General features: G+C 39.7%; 1 protein-coding gene and 2 long non-coding RNA genes across 4 annotated transcripts; all 3 read left to right on the top strand.

The window, feature by feature from the left end:
* The first annotated feature begins 25 nt into the window (after positions 1 to 25).
* On the top strand, positions 26 to 11,172 carry LOC113974755. Of its 2 annotated transcripts, none has more exons than XR_003536635.1 (3): positions 26 to 115; positions 8,043 to 8,125; positions 11,064 to 11,172. It is a non-coding gene; the product is annotated as an uncharacterized LOC113974755 (long non-coding RNA). The 2 variants fall into 2 exon arrangements; XR_003536636.1 differs by having other exon boundaries at positions 11,072 to 11,172.
* A 1,772-nt stretch (positions 11,173 to 12,944) lies between these two features.
* On the top strand, positions 12,945 to 14,419 carry LOC113974754 (leukotriene B4 receptor 1-like). Its single transcript, XM_027698186.1, has one exon. It carries the CDS (start codon positions 13,294 to 13,296, stop codon positions 14,302 to 14,304), a length of 1,011 nt encoding a protein of 336 aa, XP_027553987.1. The 5' UTR covers positions 12,945 to 13,293; the 3' UTR covers positions 14,305 to 14,419.
* Positions 14,420 to 14,429: 10 nt separating this feature from the next.
* Positions 14,430 to 19,861, top strand: LOC113974756. The gene is made up of 3 exons (XR_003536637.1): positions 14,430 to 14,925; positions 17,424 to 17,548; positions 19,801 to 19,861. It is a non-coding gene; the product is annotated as an uncharacterized LOC113974756 (long non-coding RNA).
* The last annotated feature ends 1,396 nt before the right edge of the window (positions 19,862 to 21,257 follow it).

Raw genomic sequence — 21,257 nt, forward strand, 5'->3', positions numbered from 1 at the left:
CGCCCCGACAGGCCCCGCCCCCGGAGAGCCCTGAGGGGCCGCCCGCGCTGAGGGAGGAGTGCCTTGGGGCCGCACCGCAACATCGACGCTCGTGTGGTCGTGGTGACTGCTGAAAGTAAGGCCGTTTGCTGCAAAACATGTCTAAAAATAAGTAGCGCGTGAGGGGCTTGGTCAGAATGGTTTAAAGGAAAGCAAAAGTTCTTGGAAGAGCTGGACGTTAAACAGTCAAGGGAGTGGGCATCTGATCAGTCAGCACCCGAGTAACGTAACAGGTAATTGGTACAGTGTCCCCGAGATCAGGCATTTGATAATACCGGGGGAAAAATCATTAGACCTCTGTAGGTGTGACAAGTACAGATAGATCTGTAATTACATTAATTTAAACCAGAAGGGCTGTGGGCCTCAGTGCTTCAGCAGTGCCGGTTGGCAGGGGCTGTGGGCCCGGTCTGACATACGGGTCATTGGCGGGTCTCTGGCTGAGGAGGGGCAGCAGGAAGGGGATCCACAGAAGCAGAAACTAAACAGAGGCAAAAAATGGAACTTGGAAGCAGTGTAATCACATCTCGTGATCAGTCATGGTTGTGCTGATGGGCAGTACAAGGTTTCCTTGATTCACTCATATATCCGCTCCTGCTGAGGAAATACACATTCTGAGGTAGATGTTATCAACTTGTGCTCAGGGTAAAGCTATTTCTGATAAGGTTACTTTGCCACAAGGGCACTACTGTGTCTACTTCACAGCTCCCTACATCCCTCAGTATGTCTGCTAATTTTCAGAAATATTCCTGCCTTGAATGCTTAATACACTGGCATGAACAATGTCACAAATGAAGACATGAGAGTAAAAGACAAGTAGAAGTACACATTGTCAGGTATAAAACTGAAACTCTTCTTACCTCACTGAATTCAGTATTCAACAACTTTTGTAATTCCTGAAGAAAGTCATCCCAGAGGTCTGTGCATGAAGGCAGAATCTGGTAAAACAGATACACAGCCTATTGACGGGAGTTTAGAAAAATGATGTTGGCTCGGCATTGACGTGGAAGGAGAGACATCTTTCTCCTGAAATCAGACTGAGGAAAAAATGCAACAAATGATACAAGGAAGCTAAGGCCAAGTCTAAATCTAGACTTGCCTTTTTTCTAGGCAGCAGCCACACCTCGTGTATTTACATTCAACAAACCCAAAGACAGGTGCTTAGTCACCATGCAAGTGGTGACATGAAATGACCTCCTACTAAAACAAACTACCGCGTGTGCACGTATGACTGACTAAAACCAATTGCAACAGTGAAGGTGGTGTAGCAATTAAATGTTACAAAATGCAGCAAAGGACCTTATGGAAGGGTAAAACAGTATTTAAAAGAAAACATGTTTCAGGCACAGTCATTCTCTCATACTCAAAAGCCTCAAAATGCACATGTCCAAATAGTCTGGCCAGGATCACTTGTCCTATGACACAGGGTTCATGGGATGACAGCTGTCAAGTCTTCTACATCTCGTGGGTTCCCTTGGGTGGCATCAAAGCAGTTTTGGGACAGATTTTCTGTGCCTTTTAGGAGAGAGTTATTATGATTTTTTTTTGTCTCAGCCTAATTTCACCCTCTGTCAATTTTGGGCAAGTTCATTGCCTGTTGTCTTCTTTCTGCAGAGCTGACAGAAGAATCACCCCTGTGATTTTCTGTAAAATTGATGCCATCTTCCCCTTACCAGAAGGCTGGTCTTCTGCTGCTAAGACAGTTCTGCTGTAGGCCTCTCAGAACACAGGCCTTTTGATGTACACATGCATTTGTCAGCATTTACAAGTATAATTGCTCCATTTGTGTCCTTGGTTATCACATATGTATCGTTTCTGTAAGCATTGCCTCATGGATTCTACTCAAGATGTCACACAGGCACATTTCCATACTCAATTCAAACCAGTCTTAATATTTACTTCACAAATCTCTGTGCTGTTCTGGCAGCTGGGAAGGTCTTCACACTTCACTAAAAATCTTTACATCTAATTCTTTTTCAGGAAAAGTCCACTAAGCACATAATAGCTCCTCCTCCTGCTCTGCAAGCCCAGGCTCTTTAGATAACAGTCTTGCAGCTGATGAATCAAGTAGTGTATGTTGGTTATTTCTTGATGTCTCCTTTTGGGAGGTCAGGACTATTCACATTCAAAGACATTACATTCGAAGTAAAATAAGCTTTTTGCCTTTGGAAGGTTGTTTAAGTGTGCCCAGCAAACTTCTGTTTGCACATTGAGTCCCTGGTCCTGTTGTCACGCACACCAACAAACCCAGGAACCTGGACGTGCATCATTGCTTTCCAGGAGATGATACCCTGCTATTAATTGAGTCAGTGTAACTATTGCCAGGTGCTGTTTTGTTAGAAGGGCAATCCAGCTCTTTCTCCACACAGAATGACTTGACAGCAGGGCATTTGTAGACTAACAGCAGTTCAGGAACGTGACCAGTCATTTTCCAAGGCAAATTCAAAAAAATAACAGAACCAACTACACATCTGAACTGCCAGTAAAATGCCAGCCAGCTTATTATTATATAAAGTACATACTATATACTGCTTCCTTCACATACGTTCTATCCAAAGCTGGCTAGAAATGAAAAAGGAAGTTATTACAATTGAAACTCCTGATAAAAACAGTACCACATCTTTTTCACTTCTATGTGAACTGAAAAAAAACATTATCCATACTTCAGAGGCCAGTTTGTTACCACTGTAGGGATTTTTTTTAATGTGCATAATCAGTCTAATAAGAAAATATTCATTTCTTAAAAAAAAAAATCACCAGAAATAAACAATATTAAACACCAGAAACTACAGTATCAGTAACATTATCTTTGTTTAAGTCTCCATGAGGGCTTGCACTGGCAACTTGACAAAAACCATGAATTGGATATGAGTTTGCACACTGGTTACTTGAAAGAAACAATCCTTTCCAGAAATCTACTATTTGCTTAAATGTCTTTTATTTGATTGAACAGAATTCTCTGTTTGCTTCTGATCCTTACCATTTAAGTGGTGTTTGCATTGGCTCAAATCCCCTCAAACACGACTGTGCTGAGCTCGACACATGAGCAGAAAACAGCCAGTTTCAAAGACAGATGTGAAGACAACCCAAGTGTTGTCACACTGCTCTGTACTCACATCTCAGCACAGCAGCACAGTCCCAGGACATGCTGTGACATGCATGTGAACCGGGGCTGCAAAGGCACTTCTCCCTTTCACTTCTCCTGCATCCTCAGCACTTCACACTCACTTCCAGATTGTTCCCCACCGTGCTGCTCAAGAGCATCAGGATGATAAACAACACTTGTGTTCCTCATTGTCTTTCAGGCTAAATTTGGTTGCAGTGTCAAACAGTGACCAGAAAAAAAGAGAAGAGGGCAATTGGGTGGTGGGAATACAGAAATGCTGATCACGTGATCAGCTGGAAACTCAGAGCCTGCCTGTTCACCAGGGTAGGATATCCACAATTAACAGATCTGGTCACTGCCATCTCTCCTATCTTCAAACCTTTAATCCATATAACAGAGATCATATTACTCTTTTGGCTCATGTTTGGCCCTTGCAAACTGTCCATGTAATAGAGCTTCATAGTAAATTGTGAGGATTTAATGACTAAGAAGCTGAATTCAGAACTCGTGCTCAGTCAAAGAGGACTTTATTAGAATCTGGGAGTGAGAAATTCTCAGCAAGAATGCTGGGACTTAAGGTACTGGGAGTTTTACTCAAGATTTGTTCAGAGTTGGTGTTCTGGGTTGGGCCACCAAGGAATTTTGAAATTGAAGCTAGGCAAAATATGGAAGTTTCAAAAAAATAAATGAATGATGGCACAGGAAGATGGTGGCACAGTTACAGTTTTGTGTAGGGTGAATATATGAGAAAAAGTGTTGAAAATGCAATCTATGATGTGATGAAAACTGAGTAGGTTGAACCCTCAGGGATAGTTTATGTCTTGCACAAGTTCCCACAAATTACAACAACTTCCCAGCACATTGCGTGAGCTGTACAACCTGACATTTTCTGCTGTGCAGACAACCCTGTACCCTCTGAGGCAGAAAGGTGATTGTAATCTGCAGGCAGGGTACTTTTCAAGTGAGGAGAAGATTTGGAGAGAAAGCAGAATTCAGCATGATGTTGTTGTGAGGCTTAACATGTCTTCAAGATGAAGGGTGGCTGGGGAGGGCACCTGACATGAGTCAGGCAGCAGCATTTCAGGATTCTAGCACACATGTAATGAAAAGGCAAGAGACCACTGGTTAATAAGCACTTCCAGCCAGTGTCACACCTGCTTGGTATCCCAGCTGGGCAGGGTGTCAGGGAAGTTGTGAGAAATACAGGGCTTAGGAAATCTGCTAGCTCAGAGCTACTTCTGAAGAGACACAACACTGCTACTGCTCCATCCAGCTGATTCCTGCCAGAAGTGACCCCATTTCTGGAAACACAACTGTATCCAGAAGAACTGAAGGGGGTGTCAGTAATTTAGTTATGTACTGAGGGGGATGCTGGTCTTTGTCTAGTCTCCTTAAGATTTCACTCACTCATTTTCAGTGCTAAATTGTTCCAACACCCAAGGATGGAAAAAATCTGACACTGATCATATTTGATGAGAGAGTCCAGCCTATAGGAAACAATCTGAGAGTTCCTCTTTAGTGGGTGCATTAAAAAATGAACTGATGAGAGTTTACCTGAATTTTAAGGAATGTGTAAATTTTTTTTTCTTCATTTTATAGTTATGGCTCTTGGGATCTGAAATGTATGTGCAATCCCATTAAAAGATGCATCTGTTGAGCAAATGGTCTTCTTAGATGTGGACATGTAATGTACATAGATCGCTCATTTATTTGCTACCCTTTGAATCCAGATTATCACATTAAAAACTAGATATGAGTAGGAAAACTGACTTCAGTTAAGATCCAAATTAGACAGACACACATTTTACCAAAGTTTCTTGATTAACATTAAAACCCAAAGAAAATTAACAATATTACAAAATTAATTGTTCAGATCTGAGTTTCAATTGTCACTGTATGTAAAAATAAATGGCTACAAATGCACAGGCACTTACTGGACCATCCTTTGGGCATATTAAGTTAAAAAGTATTGCTTGCTGATTCCTGTAAGCACATAGTTCCATTCCAGACTGAGGGACACAGGCAGTTGGGAATGGTTAATCATGGGAAAATGCCTTAATCAGCAGCATCACAAGTATCACCATGTCAGGCTGTGTCAAACGTGGCAGTGCAAAAATACAGTTATAGGAAAATTAAGGTTGGAAGTGATTTTGAAGGTCATTATTGTGTTCAAATCATAGCTAGGAACAAATTTGGATCAGGGTAGTTATTCTGTTGGGCAAATAAGTGGATACAAAATGAAAATTCTAAAAAATTCCACCATTTCATATAGCACATTCCTGGTATTAACACTGAATAAAGGGCATTTTGAACAGGGGCAGTGAACTAACCTGTCATGCTTTAAACTGCATGATGATGTTCTAGAGACATCTGTGCCTGTTAGAAAGGACAAGCTTGCCAAAGGCTATCTGGACACTGTACTTTGAGAAGATGGACTGAGTGGAGCAATCTTTATTTTTTTTTTAATTCATATGCTGAAACCAGCTTGAGACACTGTAGATGTTTCTGCCATGCTACACTGACAATAGACTGACACTCTCAAGAGTTTCTTCATGGTACGGTGAAATTCATTTGACTCTCAGGGCTTGGCAGCTGGAATTGAAGCTGCTCAGATTGCAGCTGTAGAAGCAGTAGAAAATGGGTACTGCTATCATGTGACAGCAAAACAAATTTTCTGCTGAAAGCAAGAAATACACGAGTTTTCCTGGGGCAGATAAATTGGTCTCATGATTTCCTGTAAAATGTTATACGATTATGGGGCAATTTCAACTTTTCTACTTGGACCTTATCCCAACATAACTTGTAAAAACAATTTTGCTGTGTTAGTGTGTTTTAAAGGTGCCTTGATTAGCTGCAGAAAACAATTCTCTCAAAGCTTCTCTCTTACTCTCTTCTGTGGGATATTTCCTCATTTGGACAATCTGCTAGATGGTACTGATTTTTATTGTGTTTACACAAGATGATTGTTCTCAGATGACATAGAAGGACTAATAGTGTTCAAAATGTAAGTTATTTTTAAAAGTCTATTTAAATTCTGGTTTTTTATGCTTTGGCGTTGCCTTCTTGACATGTGTATAAACTTGTATAGAAGTTAGTATTACATGATGGCAATAATCTAGAAAATTCAGTCTAACTCTGTTCAATACCTCGACCAGAGGACTAGAAGGTGGCTAAAGTTTGTGACTGGATTTGTGGTTTGTCCTGATGGGGGGATCCCTGGTGCCTTGGTCAGCAGATGCTCAGCAGCAGTGTCTAACACCACACATCTCTGGTCAGACCTTGCAGCTCAAAGGACAGGAACCCAGCAAGCAGGAAAAAAACATCACCACACATTTGCTGTGTCAGAAAAGAACAGATATTAAAGAGATGCCATTCAGCACCATGGAGGATTAAATGCTTCCCACACAGTGACACAGAACGAGACACAAAGCTACCAAGAAAAGAGTGACATACACAATTAAAGCTGCCTTCCACACTGTGCCAAATAATGGCAATGGGAAATTATACTTGAGTTTTAGTGGTTTAAGCACAGAATAGGATACACAGCAGACAGAGATACAAAGCTCTACCAGATAGAGGATAACCTATGGTTTAAGGATTACAAGGTAATTGCATCATGTGAGGATTTCTATGATTGTGGAGCATCTGGAGTAAATGAAGGAAGAATGACACAGTGACCTTTGGAACAGTCTTCTAAATGCTAGAGCACAGACTGGCATTGAGAAAGACAAAAGCTAATTATTATTTTTGTAAACTAAACTAATCCACAATGTAAAAGAAAAAAAGAACGCTTTTGAGCGCAGTATGGACAGCCAAGCTGGGTCAAACAAATAGACTTGAGATGGGGGATCTGAGACCTCCATGTGACTTGATTTGTTTTGTTTTCCCTCATCAGCACACTGTGGCTTAATTGAACTCTTGAACTTCAGTCTGCTCCTCTGTCTGAAAGAGAACATAAGAGAGCTGAACGAAGAGATGATGGAAAGAATGAAGGGATGCTGAAAAGCACGGCACGATTGCTGTACAGGGTACAGAGAGGTGTATAGCTGTGTTCCTGTGTGCAGGAACTCTTCAGGCTGCAGCTAAGAAATGACGACAGATGCAGTGTTTAATTGTTCAGTCAGGGAAGGACTGTGCAAAGGGTGAACAGGGATCTGCTTTCGCTGGTGTTCCAACACATGAACTTGGCGAGCCAGATGAAACAGGAGAGCAGCAAACAACCAGAGTGAGGAGGTTCCTCACACAGCAGGGATCAAAGCTGCAGTGCTACAGCTCCACCTGAGTTCAAGGATAGGCCTAGGAAGTCTACAGAGTCCACAAAACTTTATTAAACACACAAACCCCATCCCTGATTCAGGAAACTCCTCAGCTACAAATGACTAAATGCCAGAGAACATGTGGGGCAAGTATAGTCACACATGGCTTGTTCTCATATTCTTCCCTAAGCACCTGCTTTTGGCTGCTACCAGGGACAAGATCCTGGGCTAAAAGGACTTTTTGGTCTGACTCAACACTAGAACATAAGAAATAAGACAGCCTAAACCCAGATCGTGTTATTAGGCTCAAGATTCAAATGTAGGAATAATGTATCAGATTACTTTAGAGTCCATTAGCCATTTCTTCCATTAAAATCCATAAATAATTATATTTTTTTAACTAAGAAAATTGTGCTAGCTTTTTACTTTCTGCCAGTGAAAACACGTGCTTCATTTGATGGAGAAGTTATCATTCTTCACAGCCATTTCTAATATTGTATAAAAATTCTACAGAAGCAATAGATCACATTACAGAATGATAAAAAATTACCTGTGCCTGAAGACTGCTTATCTTACACTTTTTCCCTACAATATATTAAGGGTGTGCTTAGTAAAAAGCTGTAACTGACTGCTTTTTATTTCAGATTAGGAATGCTTGGACAAGATCAGTCTGAAGAGCAGCGTGGTGCAAAGTGCAGGTGTGGAGCTGTGCAGAACAGCATGTCAGGTATGGTAATTACTGAGCACGGAGGGCGTGGGCACTCCCCTCCAAGTTTCTTCAGCTAACACACCTCCAGTGGCTGCTACAGAGCAGGACAACACTCTTTGTATTCCTCATGAAATAGTACAGCCTTTCTCATTTCAGCACGATTAACCAGCCTCCTGATAGAAGGCCACAAAACCAGGACTTCATGTCACACTAGAACCCAAGCTAGTGGTATTAAAGGAATTAAATTAGTATTGAAAAGTGCTCAAATCTGCTGAGCAGGGTAGTTTCACAACATGAGAGATCACAATTTGATCTGCTTTTCAAAAAGACCACAAGAAGATCAAATGGAAACTACACTGAAGGAGCAATTGTTAATATATTTACCAAACTTTCCAAACTTTGTTCCTTCAGAGCCATAGAAAATTAAATTTATTTAATTAAAATTCATGTTATTTTTATTGCAGAATGAGCTGCTCTTACTGTATCAGTTACAGCAGAATGTAACATTGGAAATGGATATGTATCAAAACAGAACTAAGACAGCTAGAAATAAGAGTATTTAGAAAATAATGTGATCTGCAAGACAAAAAAGGCACTGTGATTTTTATCTATAAATTTATCAAAAAATTAGAAACAATGTTGAAATTTAGTCACAACCATCCAACCTCCTAATGCAGGAGAACCTGTTCTGTGGAGCCCCTTGAAGGCCGTGCCGAGAAAGGCCTCAGGGCCATGGTCTGCAGGCTGAGCCAAAAAGCAAAGGTGGTTCCCCGGTGCCGCCCTGTGCTGAAAATACAGAACTGCACGGGCGGAGCCCTTGGCGTCAGATCAGGGTCCAGGAAACGGCGTGTGCTCGGGGAACGAGCAAAACAGCAAAACAACAGCAGAACAGCAGCAGAACAACCTCTGTCGCTGCTGCACGAGCACTGTAAAGGATGGCTTTGTGTTTTTAATCGCAGGTCCGTCACTAAGACATGCACTGCGAAAGACTTTCTTTCATCGCTCTGACGAATAACAAAAAAAGACATTGATCATACAGTGAAATAATATTTACATGCACTCCCAGTAAACAAGGTAAAATGGCCATAGGTTTAGCTAAACAATTAAAAAAAACAAACAAGTAATGTTTGGCAGCCAATCGTCCAAGTAGTATTTGTCATCACTAATTTATTACTCAAAAGGAAGAGTATGTAAATGCTGTATTTGATGTACCCAGTAGCAATTGTAGTGCCAGAGATGCTTCTGTAGATAAGGATTGTGGCCAGCAACAGTTTGTGTACATACAAATAACAGGTTAGTGATAGCCGATCCAGAGCAGGCCAAAATCTCACCCGAAACTGTAATGCATCTATACATTTCCTGTTCAAAACTTGTACTATAACAAGAAACTAAAACTGTGTACATTCATAATAATGTTGAGAAAAGATATCTAAGTTTTTCACAATCTCTGCATAATTGTTATTCTTATTCCTGCTTATAGTCAGAATTATAAATATAGTTCACTATCTTAATGAACACCTCCAATATGATGCACCTGGTATGTCTGTATTAGGAGAATATTTCCCCATGGTTTTCACTGTGGAAACATGTTCTGGCTGCCTGTGATCAGTCTGTTAGGGCAAGAGAGGTGCAAATATGTGAACATGTATGGTGTACATACAGCAGGAGCCTTGTCAAAGTTCTAAAGCAGTTTCCCCGAGCATAACAAGAAGGAAATCTTTTCTCTAGCCAGTCATATAAAACTATCATTATTCGCCACTGAGCTGAGTAAAGGATACAATTTTTTAATATCTTTTGAATACTGATTAACAACAATGTACACAGCACAGAATATTTCAAACTTCATAGTGCAAAGTACATATCTTTTATTACATTCTGGAACTGATCCCATGGTAGCTCTTCACAAAGTTATTTTCTCTGTGATAAAGCAGCACTGAGAGTGTTCTCACGCTTGCTGTCACAAAGTGTTTGCAAGACCATAGAAATGTCTGGTGTGTGTCTTTTCCTACACTGCACTTTCCTTTGCAGTAATTGCAGAGCAGAGGTATTAACAGCTGCTTTGCACCTCCATGAAATCCCATTTATATAGGAGACTCTTCTGTAATCAAGAAAGCAACATTCAGGTCAGCTGTGAACTAACCCATAGTTTTCTAATCAAGGCAAAGTGTGTCATTTTCACACCATTGAATTGAGCTTTTTGTAAAACATTTGTACAAACCCTGCAAATACTACCTTGATTCAAGGCTGAAGAACTCAGGGGTTCGGACTGGTAACGTCCTCCCCTCAGCATCAGCAGGAAACAAGGTTATAACATCAGTCCCAGCGTCTCAGCAGATCCACGATATGGGGAATCATTACAGTCACTTGCTAGACAAACTTCCAGGGGATCCTTCCGAAGACAAAATTTCAAGAGGATGTTTAAAGTCTTTTTGGCACAGCTGTTGATGTAAGTTCTGTGTTACAGATTTGCCATGCATGTAAATCCTTACAGGGATGCTCCTGACTGCATGGAGAGTGGATGCACTTTGTGCAGAGGCTCTGACCCAGAGACTCTCAGAATCTGGAAGTGAAATTCTGATTCTCAGAATAAACATGCAATTATAATTTATAAATATCAATTCTAATTTACATTTAGTGGTGCAAACACAGCTGTTTAAAAATGCTCAGTGGTGTAAATTACAGAGCATCCACCAGAGGGAAGCTCATGCATGCATTCAAAGTGAAATAAATAATTTGAAGGATGAGTGAAACACACACCTGATATTTTAGCCAAAGCAAATTCTATTCAAAGTGCTTTGTGACAGTAGCACAGACTTCTTGAGCTTGGAAATTTTTCAGAAGTTATTTGCCACTCTAAAGGTAACAGACTTACAGAAAGTTTCCTGTGTTGATGACTGAGCTGTTGCACTACATGTAAAATGCATGCACACAAAAACTTCAGGTGTTTTTTTTTAAGCACACAAGTGCAGCCTAATTTCACTTCTGTTGATGGATTAGACCAGAGCTGCTTGGTCTGAAGTCCAGATTCACGTTTCCAATCCTTACAGCCCCACCCACGTTTGGTCACAGGAGTAAGATCCTGAGTTGTTCAGCCACTGTTGTGTTTGGTGTGGAATTTGGTACTGTGTTTGCTCCCCCTATTGATGGAAACATTTGCTAAATTTTCCATAAAGTTTGTGTACTACGAATGTAAATTTGATGACAGTCAGACACTGACAGTCTGCAGTTTTTATGGTGAGCCAAGAGTCACATAGAGCTCTTCAGAAACGTGCTCCCTGGCTAACATTAATGTCTGTGATATTTACTCTAATAGCCTGTCTTTGGAGTCTTATTCAAGCAAATCTTAGTATTTCAATACTTCTCTGGGATCTTTTTAGAAACAGAAATCCCAGTTCAGAGATTCATTTGTTTTCTTGTTCAAATGAAAGGCACAGCCAGAGGCAGAGGCCATCTGGCAAGCAAACTTCAACTGAAGTGGAGAAAGATGTTTCTGAAAACTGTAAGTACAGATGCTTTGGAAGTTCAACCACACACCACTGGATTACAACTATACTAATACCAATGGTTGTACAGACAACTACTCTTTTCCAACAAAAGGTTGACTTTACTTAAAGAACCTGCCAGTCCCCGTAGCACTGTGTGACAAAAAGTACTAGGCATCTCTCTTTGTTACTTTTTTTCCCAATAGAAATCTGCATCTTAGTTTAATCTAGATAACCCACTGGCAATAAATTAAGAAATAGCCCTTATGAAGTTACTTCTGGAGAAATAATGTCTATAAAGGTGATTTCATTAGAAGAAGCAACATTGCCCAGAACTTCCTCCCATTTTCATGGGGGGTTTTCAGAAATTCCCTTTAGAATACAAACAACTTGGTTGGATTTTCCCCTACCCAATCTCTATTAAATGTAGTTAAAAATGAAAGGAACTGGTATCACGTATCAGATTAAATCCAAATTAAAATTTATTACACAAATAGTATTTTGAAGATATAATACTTCAATGGAGTTATTCTGGATTTGCTTTTGATCTCATTATACTCTTAAGAGATCAAAACCAGCTAAGCTGATTTGGGGGTGATGATGTTGCAATCCTTTTCCCATGGTGAAAAATACTTTTCAGCTTGATATTATGCACTACATTTGCCAGGTTTGTAAAATTAGGGAAATAATCTGTATCACATTCTTAAATTTAAAAAACCTATGAATAACTCTTTCATTTCTGTGAATCTTTTTTTGTGGTAAATACCCTTCCAGTTTCACTTCTGTGACTCTTGAACATTTCTCTTGGTGCTGCTGTTTTAGTTCCTCCTTTAACATTTTAGAATTTAACTTCAAAAGAAGATGTTTTGAGATCAGGATAACAAAATAGTTTCATATTCTTCGGCCAGACTCTGAAGAATTTAGGATACATTCAGGAGGACAACATAGTCATATATTTTCTCTCTGACATGGAGCATTTCCTCCTGTAAGCCTGTATCCAGACTGGATATCCTCATGGTTATTGTTGGGCTAAAGAATGGCAATTTCCCAGAGAATTAGAAATACAGATCCAACCCACTTTATTGTACCGAGGCAGTCTCACTACAGGGCAAATGTTGATTTCCTCTGTGCCAGTGTATTTCGAAACTGTGGTTGACTGTTTTCTGCTGAATTAAAAGAGATGACATGAAGGCAGTAAGCACAACATTTTATGCTTTGAAACAGAAATTCCTGTCAAACATATAATGCACATTTGTAGTTTATCTGCCACCCCTCTTATTTTTTTTGTTTCTATAAAATAAAATGTTAACTCATGTGAGCAAGAGTAGAAGAGCATAACGAGGGTTTCTGCTCACAGCTGTTGATTAGATCAGTAACTTCAACAAAGTAGTGAGTTTCTTTAAATAAGGACAGTTTAGAAAGACCAACATGCTTCAAAATCTGCTAAAGCATGATGGATGTAAAACTGAAAGCAGAGTCAGATGCTGCACTGTATTTTTACTTTTGCTTTGTATGCAAAAATGCACATCTTCCTAAACAACAGGAACTGCCATATGTGGTCAGATGTGCGTAAGAGCGAGCATTAGGGTAGGAGATCACAGGCCACATCACCCTACAGAACAGCAGTTAGAGAACTTGCTCTCCAGGAGCTCACTGACACCTTCTGCAGGGCCCAGAGCAACCAAGAACTGAAGAATTTCCAGAATGAGTCAAGCTGAGGAAAGCAGTATCCCCTCAACATGGAATATTGTGAGGTCAGTAGTCTGCATAATACTGAGCTTGTCATTTATTATTGGGACCCCTGGAAACTGCATCGTCATCTGGACTGTTTGTAGAAAAATGAAGCAAGTATCTCTTTCAGTCCTGCTGATCTTGAACCTGGCCATTGCTGATGTCCTCGTGCTGATCACTTTACCCATCTGGATTTACTCCTTTGCTGACTCGTGGGTTTTTGGAGTCACCTTCTGCAAAATATTGGTTTTCATTATTTACTGCAGCATGTATGCAAGTATATTTCTAATTACAGCACTGAGCTTGGAGAGGTTAGTGGCTGTGTTTTACCCTTTCACAATTCAAAGATACAAAAGAAAAGAAAAGATTTCTTTAATCATGTTCCTCATTTGGTTCCTGTCGATTACTTTTGGCATTTCTGTCATTCCATTCCAAGAGACAGAGGAAATGAACGGTCAACTGCTGTGCACGTGTCGCAGCTACTCTTCTAACAGACAGAAGGTGTCATATCTTCTGCTGGAGACTCTTGCAGGTTTTGTAATCCCTTTTTTAATTATTTGCACTTGCTATGTGTGTGTAGCCAGAAGGATAAGCAGAATGACTTACCAATCTAAGCAGCGATCAGGCCGCCTCATCGCCAGCATTGTGGTGGCCTTCATTCTGTGCTGGTTCCCTCACCACGTGTTCAACATCCTGGATATTATTTCCATTGAAATAGAACTCTCTCATGAGGAAATGTCTTTGGCACTGGATGAAATTGTAGACAAAGGAGTGTACATCTCTGGAGCACTGGTGTTCATCAGTAGCTGTATTAACCCTCTGCTTTATGCTTTTGCTGCACGGAGATTTCAGAATCACCTGAGATTTGCCAAGATGTCAAAGCTGTTTGAGCAGATGAGTCAGACTGTGACAGAGGAAGACAAGAAAAGAAGTTTGGTTGTAAACAAACAAGAAGATGCGTTAGTAGGCACAGAAAATCTCTAACAAGGAACTCAGTGATTAATCTGTGTCATTTCTTCAGTAGTCCTTTCTCCTCATTCTCTAGTTTCATTTATTAAGCAGTCCAGGGAAAGCTAGAGACAGATAAAAAGTTTTTGGTTTGGTTGGCACTGACAACCTAGTTCAGTTCATAAGTTAATATCCACATCATGAAATGAGCATTATTTCACTGCTGCTGAGAACCTCAGCAAGGTGGATAGAAGCTCAAATTGTAAGGAATACACCATTTTTACTTTCCATTATATTATTTCTGATTTCTAGGAAGTCTGTGAGCAGAAAATAACTCCTTGTGGAAAGGAAAGGCTTTGAAAATTTAAAACTCGGTTTTTCTTCAGAAAAAATCGTCAGATGGTCAAAAATCCTTATATAATCTAAAGTTTTAAGAGTCCATAGTTAAATTCTTGATATGGGTAAGAAGTTTTAAAGTTCAATAATGACATATTCTTCTGGGTAGATGGAAAATCTAAAGCTATTTTTATTCATTATTTAGGTTTCAAAATGATACTTGTTGTTTACACAGTCAAGTTCCTTTACTGCATTACCTTGTGGTAATAGGTTTGAAAAAGTCGAATGTGAAGTGTGATATGTCTCCAGAAAAAACAGGAGGTGTGAGAACTCTGTGCTGTGTGACAGATATCATCACAGACTGCATGCTATATTTGATGTCAAACACATTGCATACTTCAGTGGCAATTCAACTATTGATGTATTCAATATATACACTCTGAGTATCCTCAAAATTCTTGATTCAGTTAAGCTTCCAAAATGTCTATTAAATTATGGAGGAACTGGATCAGGCTTAGGTGGGAAGGAAGGAGAGATCCTTGATACTATTTGTAATGTGTGAGAAAATATGGTAGCAGTACAAAATATCTAACATCAGAAGAACTTCACCTTGCAACTTAAAGTGTTACTTTTTCTCCTCTTGTAGAATACAGTGGATTTCACCATGAGAAACCCATAAATTTAGTACTTGCAAGGACTTTAGTTTTGTTAATGTGTGCAAACGCACTGTGAAATACTGCATGTTATCAAGTGTTTTCTTTTGATGTTTTATTTATTTCAATTGTGCCTAACATTTTTATGCTTACTTTTCTTAATTTTTAGGTCAATAATTTGTAATAAGATCAAAATAAGATTAAGAAATATGTTGTAATTTTCTGTATCTTGTTCTGGACAGCTGCTAAATAGTTATGTTACTCATTCTTACAAAGAAATTACAAATACTAACTAGAACTTAATTTTCCAACTGATTATGTCACAACCAAGTATATTTAAGTTGTGTTAATTTAACTTGTAGACTAAAATAAACATGGGGAAGTGAAATTCTTAGCTAATGGAAAAATATTTCTCTAAACTTTGCTTATGTGTTATTCCTGCTTGTTATCAAAAAGTCATTATTTCTTCTCAATAAGAGAAAAGTCCACAGCAGAGAGGGCTTTCCTTCAATAGGATTCCTTCACTGAAATTAAAGTAAAGAAAACTTTAACAAGACCTTGTTTGCAGCAAAGAGTAAGGAACAGATGAAACCCTTCAGACTTTACCCCATCCACCTACAACTCATTTTTCATTCCACTAATGCCTCTTTAATTGTTATTAGTACATTCAGTATAACATGACATTATCTCACAAAGAAAGCAGTAACTTTAGTTATCTACCTCATAAAAAAGTGAAGTTGTATTTCCCAATATGTTGCTGAGGTAAGAGGCACTTGCTGTTGAACCCCCCAGCACAGCAGGGACTGCCTGGCCCATGGGCAGTGAGCACTGCCCTGCACTGCAGCTCTGGGCCTCGAGGAGCATTGCACAACTCACGGGGGAAACACCCAGACAAGCTTTAGTACAGGCTGCCTGAGCAGAGCTTTCCTTGCTGTCAGTCTGTGCCCTACACCTAGCAGCAATTTTCTGCCTCAATGTTCAGTTCACACGTTTTCTCCACTGCTTTTTACTCATAACTGTGCTACTAAAGTAAAACCTGTGATCCATTCAAGGAGCTAGAACTGTCTCTTATGTTCTCATCAATGGCCTTGGACAGCTGCCTCCAGTAGTCAGTCATATTTAAGAACTATATTTCTTTTGAAGGCTGTTTGAGATGTAGTAAAAGATACTAAAACAGCAACCTTAACTTATTTCACTTTTATATCGAGCAAATAGAGTTAATTCTTGCCAATGTTGGTGTGCACAGATAAAAGCCCCACTGAGTTAATATTTTTGTCAACACAACTGTCATGTAACTGGGCCCACAAGAGTCAATGTCAGCAGGGTGATGATATGTTCACATCAGGTTCAGGTGAACATCAATGTACCAGGTCTGCTGCTCCATCTGTGCCAACATCAGTGTACCAGGTCTGCTGCTCCATCTGTGCCAACGTGCTCTGGCACCAAGCAACAGGGACTGCAGTGGGCCCATTCAGCCAATGGACCTTCTCCTCTCCTAAAGTACTGAATCCCAGCCAAACCTGAGGTGTAGCACAGATTGGGTCCAAAATGCTGCATCTTATGATAATGATATTCACGCTTCTTGTTGGCTGCCTTACAAATCCATTTGACAGATTATATTGGAAGACTGGTAGAAAACAAAGATTTTCCTTGATTGTTCAAGCTAGATCAAAATAGCGACTATCAAAATAGAAGGTGAGATCAGTCTTGCTAGTAACTCTTGAGACACTTACTCTCCTGAAGAAAATGAGGTTTTGTGTCATTCAAGTTCCCCTTATTTTTCATGCTTCCTAACTCTTCCATCCTGGTTTCTGAAGTCTGGCTCTGGTTTCAGTGTCCAGCTATTTCTCATGACACAGCAAGGACGAAGGCTGAGCTGAGAGGAGGCCACTTCAGTCACCTGAGTCAGATCACCTCAGGTTACACTGAAATACAGGGAACATGATGTGGAATCAATGCAACACTGCTTAGAACACTGAGTACTAGGAGGTGACCAGAGAGTTTAAATCTGAAAAATGAATAATCTTCTAACATTTATCTCCTAACATTAAAGTCTTACCCAGTCTGAAACTTGCTGTGAACATTCCATGGGCTTTCATTGGGAATTTATCATGTTTACCGTGGTAGGATCACGCTGCTTAAAGTGAATTCATGCTGTATTAACAGGATTGAAGGAAAACCTGAAGAATTTTTAGTTCATACATAGCCAATATACAAGAAGGATAAAAAAGATCCTACAGAAAAAGCATCAGCCTTACACCTTTGCTGCCTGCTGACATCAAAGCATTTCTGTAAGCATCGTGGTAAAAGAGTTATATCAGGTGTCTGGATTAAAACAATGGAGCTTTGTGTATATTTAGAGGCAACTGATAATTTAAGAAGTAGCACAAGGAATATGAGAGATCCTTATTTGCAGGCAGAAAAAGGGAAACTGCATTATACTAAAGAAATCTTTTTTTTTCTTTAACAAAACCATCAGAACATTTTCTAGGAAGAAGGAGAGCACAGTTAAGAGACATTTTGAAGACAGTTAAGGCTGCAGTTGTGAATCTCTTAGGCTTACTATTAACAGGACTAAAAGAAAGATTTGCCTGCAGTACTTGTGTGGAAGGAATAATAGAACCTGAAAGCTAACAGATGTCACAGAAACAACAGAAACAACACAATGCTTTCACATTCAAGCAAGAGTCTGGTACAGAATAAATATTTTAGAAGAAGCAGAATTAACAAGTATTAACAGTGGTGAAGATTTTCTCTACAGGTTATTCTACAACTCTTGTATTACGCTCTTTTCTGCATGTATTGGGAAAGGGGAAGAGGAAGGAAAAGTTGTTGGCTCTTTTGAGTAGAAAAGCAAGAGGAATAAGTCAGTTAAGATTATTAAGAACCATATGGACTTCGAACAAAAGTGAGAAGTTCAGCTATGAAAGCTGGGTACCCAAAGAGAACAGACAGGGAAGTGAAAGCTGCTCTGTTACAACACAGTTTGAGATTTTTGTAAATGCTTTCTTGTCAGATCAGTTAATCACTAAAACAGTTCTTTATTAGAAAACTTCTCAGTGTGATCTCCACTGGTCGTTAATAGGTTAAAGAAAACAATCCAATTATACAGAGTTTAGAGACAGAAGCCAGTCCTCTGCGAGGGGGAGTGGCTTCTGCTGCTCCTGTGGGCACTGAGAGTTGGGTGTGACCAGGACTATGGCCACTGGAATTTCAGAAACTTTACAACACTGTTTACAGTCCTAAGAAAGTTCTTGCACTGATAGGTATGGAGATAAGAGAATCAGATGCAATCTGATTCCTTCATGTGTTCTTTCCCCTTAAATCAATTAATTTAAAAGTCATGCAGGTGGTTCTTAGCAAGGATTCAACATTTTAAACCAGATTCATGTAAGTCGAAGAAAGGTTCGGGTTAGAAAAAAAATATTTTTATGGAATGTGTCAAATCAGTGATTTAAATGATGGAATTAATGAAAAAGATGCACCAGAATCTTCCAATACAGGTTAAAGAGTCACAGCTCTTAAGTCAGGATTTTATACCTCTGCTACGACTGCAAAATCCATTTATTCTTCATTTAACAGAAATCAGCTGTTTAAACTACAGCTTGATTGCAAAAATAACTGGATACACTTCAGTTTGGGCTGCAATTGTGTAGGTACTAACAGTGAGAATGTACTGAGACATCTCAAAACATTAATGTATTGTAATTATGGATGTCCATAAAGTGAAGGGGATGTCCAGATGGCTTTAAATCAGAGGATTATGGGTTTAGACTGCCCCTACTAGATCTTAAAGTGAAAAAGCAGACTTTTCATTTTTGCATAGCAGATCTGTTTATGATGTGGCACAGTACATAAAAAATTCAGGGCTAAATATTTCATTTTCAGAGAATTATGAATTTGAAGCACCACTTATGGCCTGTCATCAGCCTGGTAGTGTCACCATATAAGCAACCATAGGAAAAGAGCTGTATGAAGATCATTTCTGGGCGTTGTGGCAGTGATGCTGGGGGAAGATGTGGGTGTGGACAATCTGAAAACAGGTTGTAGATTCTGTATCTTAGCTGCACTACATAACTTCAAAAGTTACTGTGATATTAACATTCACTGTATAATGCCCTATTGAACTGGTCAGTAGCAGCAGAAACTTAGAAGCCATGGAGACTTTGTTAAGCATTATAACTAATGAATTACATTAATGTCCGTTAAATTTAAAAATATAGCCAAGAAGCTTCAGCTGTGCTGTGGAAGGGAAGGTCCCAGTTAAACTGAGGGAAGCATTTAGCAGGGAGGTTTTTCCATGCCTTGTTCTCTCCTGCCACCATGTGGCTTTTCCATTTAAAAAACCTTAGACCTAATTGTAATACCCTCGAAGGCACTGAAACGAGTGGTGAGGTACTTTGTTCACTGTTTAAGTTGTGAACCATAGTTAAGGTTCAAGTAATTGAAGCAGGAAGGTTCACAAAACCCCACAACATTATATTAAGCATTCAAGTTCTACTCATTTCAGAGTGACCTAATTGGTCTTTTTCTTACTTTTCAGGAGCCCAAGCCCCCACTGTTTCAAGCATTGCATAAATTACGTGAGCTGAGAATATTTGACAGAATATAATTACCTCAAACCAGTTTGTGAAAAGTCTATGCTGAAAATTACTTTTTTTTTCTTCCCAACAAAACCATCAATAAGCATTTTGAGCTGGACCATGGCTCTTGAACCTGAGTAGCCCACATCTCATCCCAGGTGATAGGATTGATTTATAGGCTCTTGGTAGTCTTGAGGTGGTCTCAAAAATTTTCAAAAGATCTTGACTTCCTTGAGGTTAATTAGGAATGGTTCTTGTAGTGTTGAAGATGTCTATGATAAGAAAATCATAAAAGCATTTCCTTTCAGAAAAAAAATAAGTGTTAAGAATACAGCAGAAAACAGAATCAATGAGATTTGGTTGCAAATTCCCTTCTTTATAGCAATGTTTAGTTTCTGTATGTAATGCTTTTACTGTCTATGAACAGGGCTTGGCTTAATTAATCCTATTATATTTGTCACATTGAATAGCATTATACTAATTGACTAATCCTACCTTTAAAAAGATCAGAATCAGAAGAAACTGATTTTGCTGAAGAACTTCTTGTAAGCACTTCTGGGAAGAAGAGTTCACAAATGAAAGGGTTCTACCCATGCTTTCCTTCAATATCCATTCTACCCCAAGACTCGTGTTGTATATCACACTAAACCCCAGCCATTTGACTTTGTTCTGATGACTAAAGTAACATGAAAATTGAAGCTCTTCTGTCTCTCTGGGTTCACTCTGTGCTCCTGTTGTTTGTTGTTGTGCAGACGGGGCTGGTCCAGGTGTGATGCCAGGGAATGGATGTGTGTGTCAGGGTCAGGATCAGGATCAGGTCCATGGACAATACCCAGCATCAGACACAGCCAGTGATCCCCAGGAAGGACCCCCGTGGTGAGTCAGGGCTGAGGTCACATCAGGAAAACAGTCCCCAGGCCAGGGCCTGGATCAGCCAGGTCCATGGCCACAGGCATGGTGGAACTCCAGCAGGCATTCCAGAACTCCAGCAGGCATTCCAACAGCACAGGGCAGGGAGGGGGGAAGTTCCAGGCCTGATTTTGTGTGGGCTCCAGGACCTATAGGCAGGGTCTGCAGGGTGGAGCTAATCAGAGTCATTAAGGATCATTAGTGCACTCAGGGACCTGTTAGATTCTCAGCAGCAATGGAAACACAAGGAACAGCAACGGGATAGCACAAATTATTCATGGAATAATGCCCACAAGCCACAATTGTAATTTTGTGTAACGGGTTAAGTTTGGGAAACTTTGTATAAAGAGGAGGAGCCTCTTAGAAAAAACTATGTTATTTTTCCTTTTTAACACCTCAAGGTTGCTACTTTTTCACTTATACTTACATTCCTTGTAACTTTAATATTACATCTGGAGAAGAATTGTATTAGAAGAACCAGAATATTTTTCCTATGTCTAACCCTTTT

The sequence above is a fragment of the Neopelma chrysocephalum genome, unplaced genomic scaffold, assembly GCF_003984885.1.
Source record: "Neopelma chrysocephalum unplaced genomic scaffold, ASM398488v2 Primary Assembly neopelma1_125, whole genome shotgun sequence".
NCBI lineage: Eukaryota > Metazoa > Chordata > Aves > Passeriformes > Pipridae > Neopelma > Neopelma chrysocephalum.

What these genes read in the sequence shown, in the direction of transcription:
- LOC113974754 (XM_027698186.1), top strand. Translation starts at nt 13,294, where the DNA reads ATGAGTCAAGCTGAGGAAAGCAGTATCCCCTCAACATGGAATATTGTG.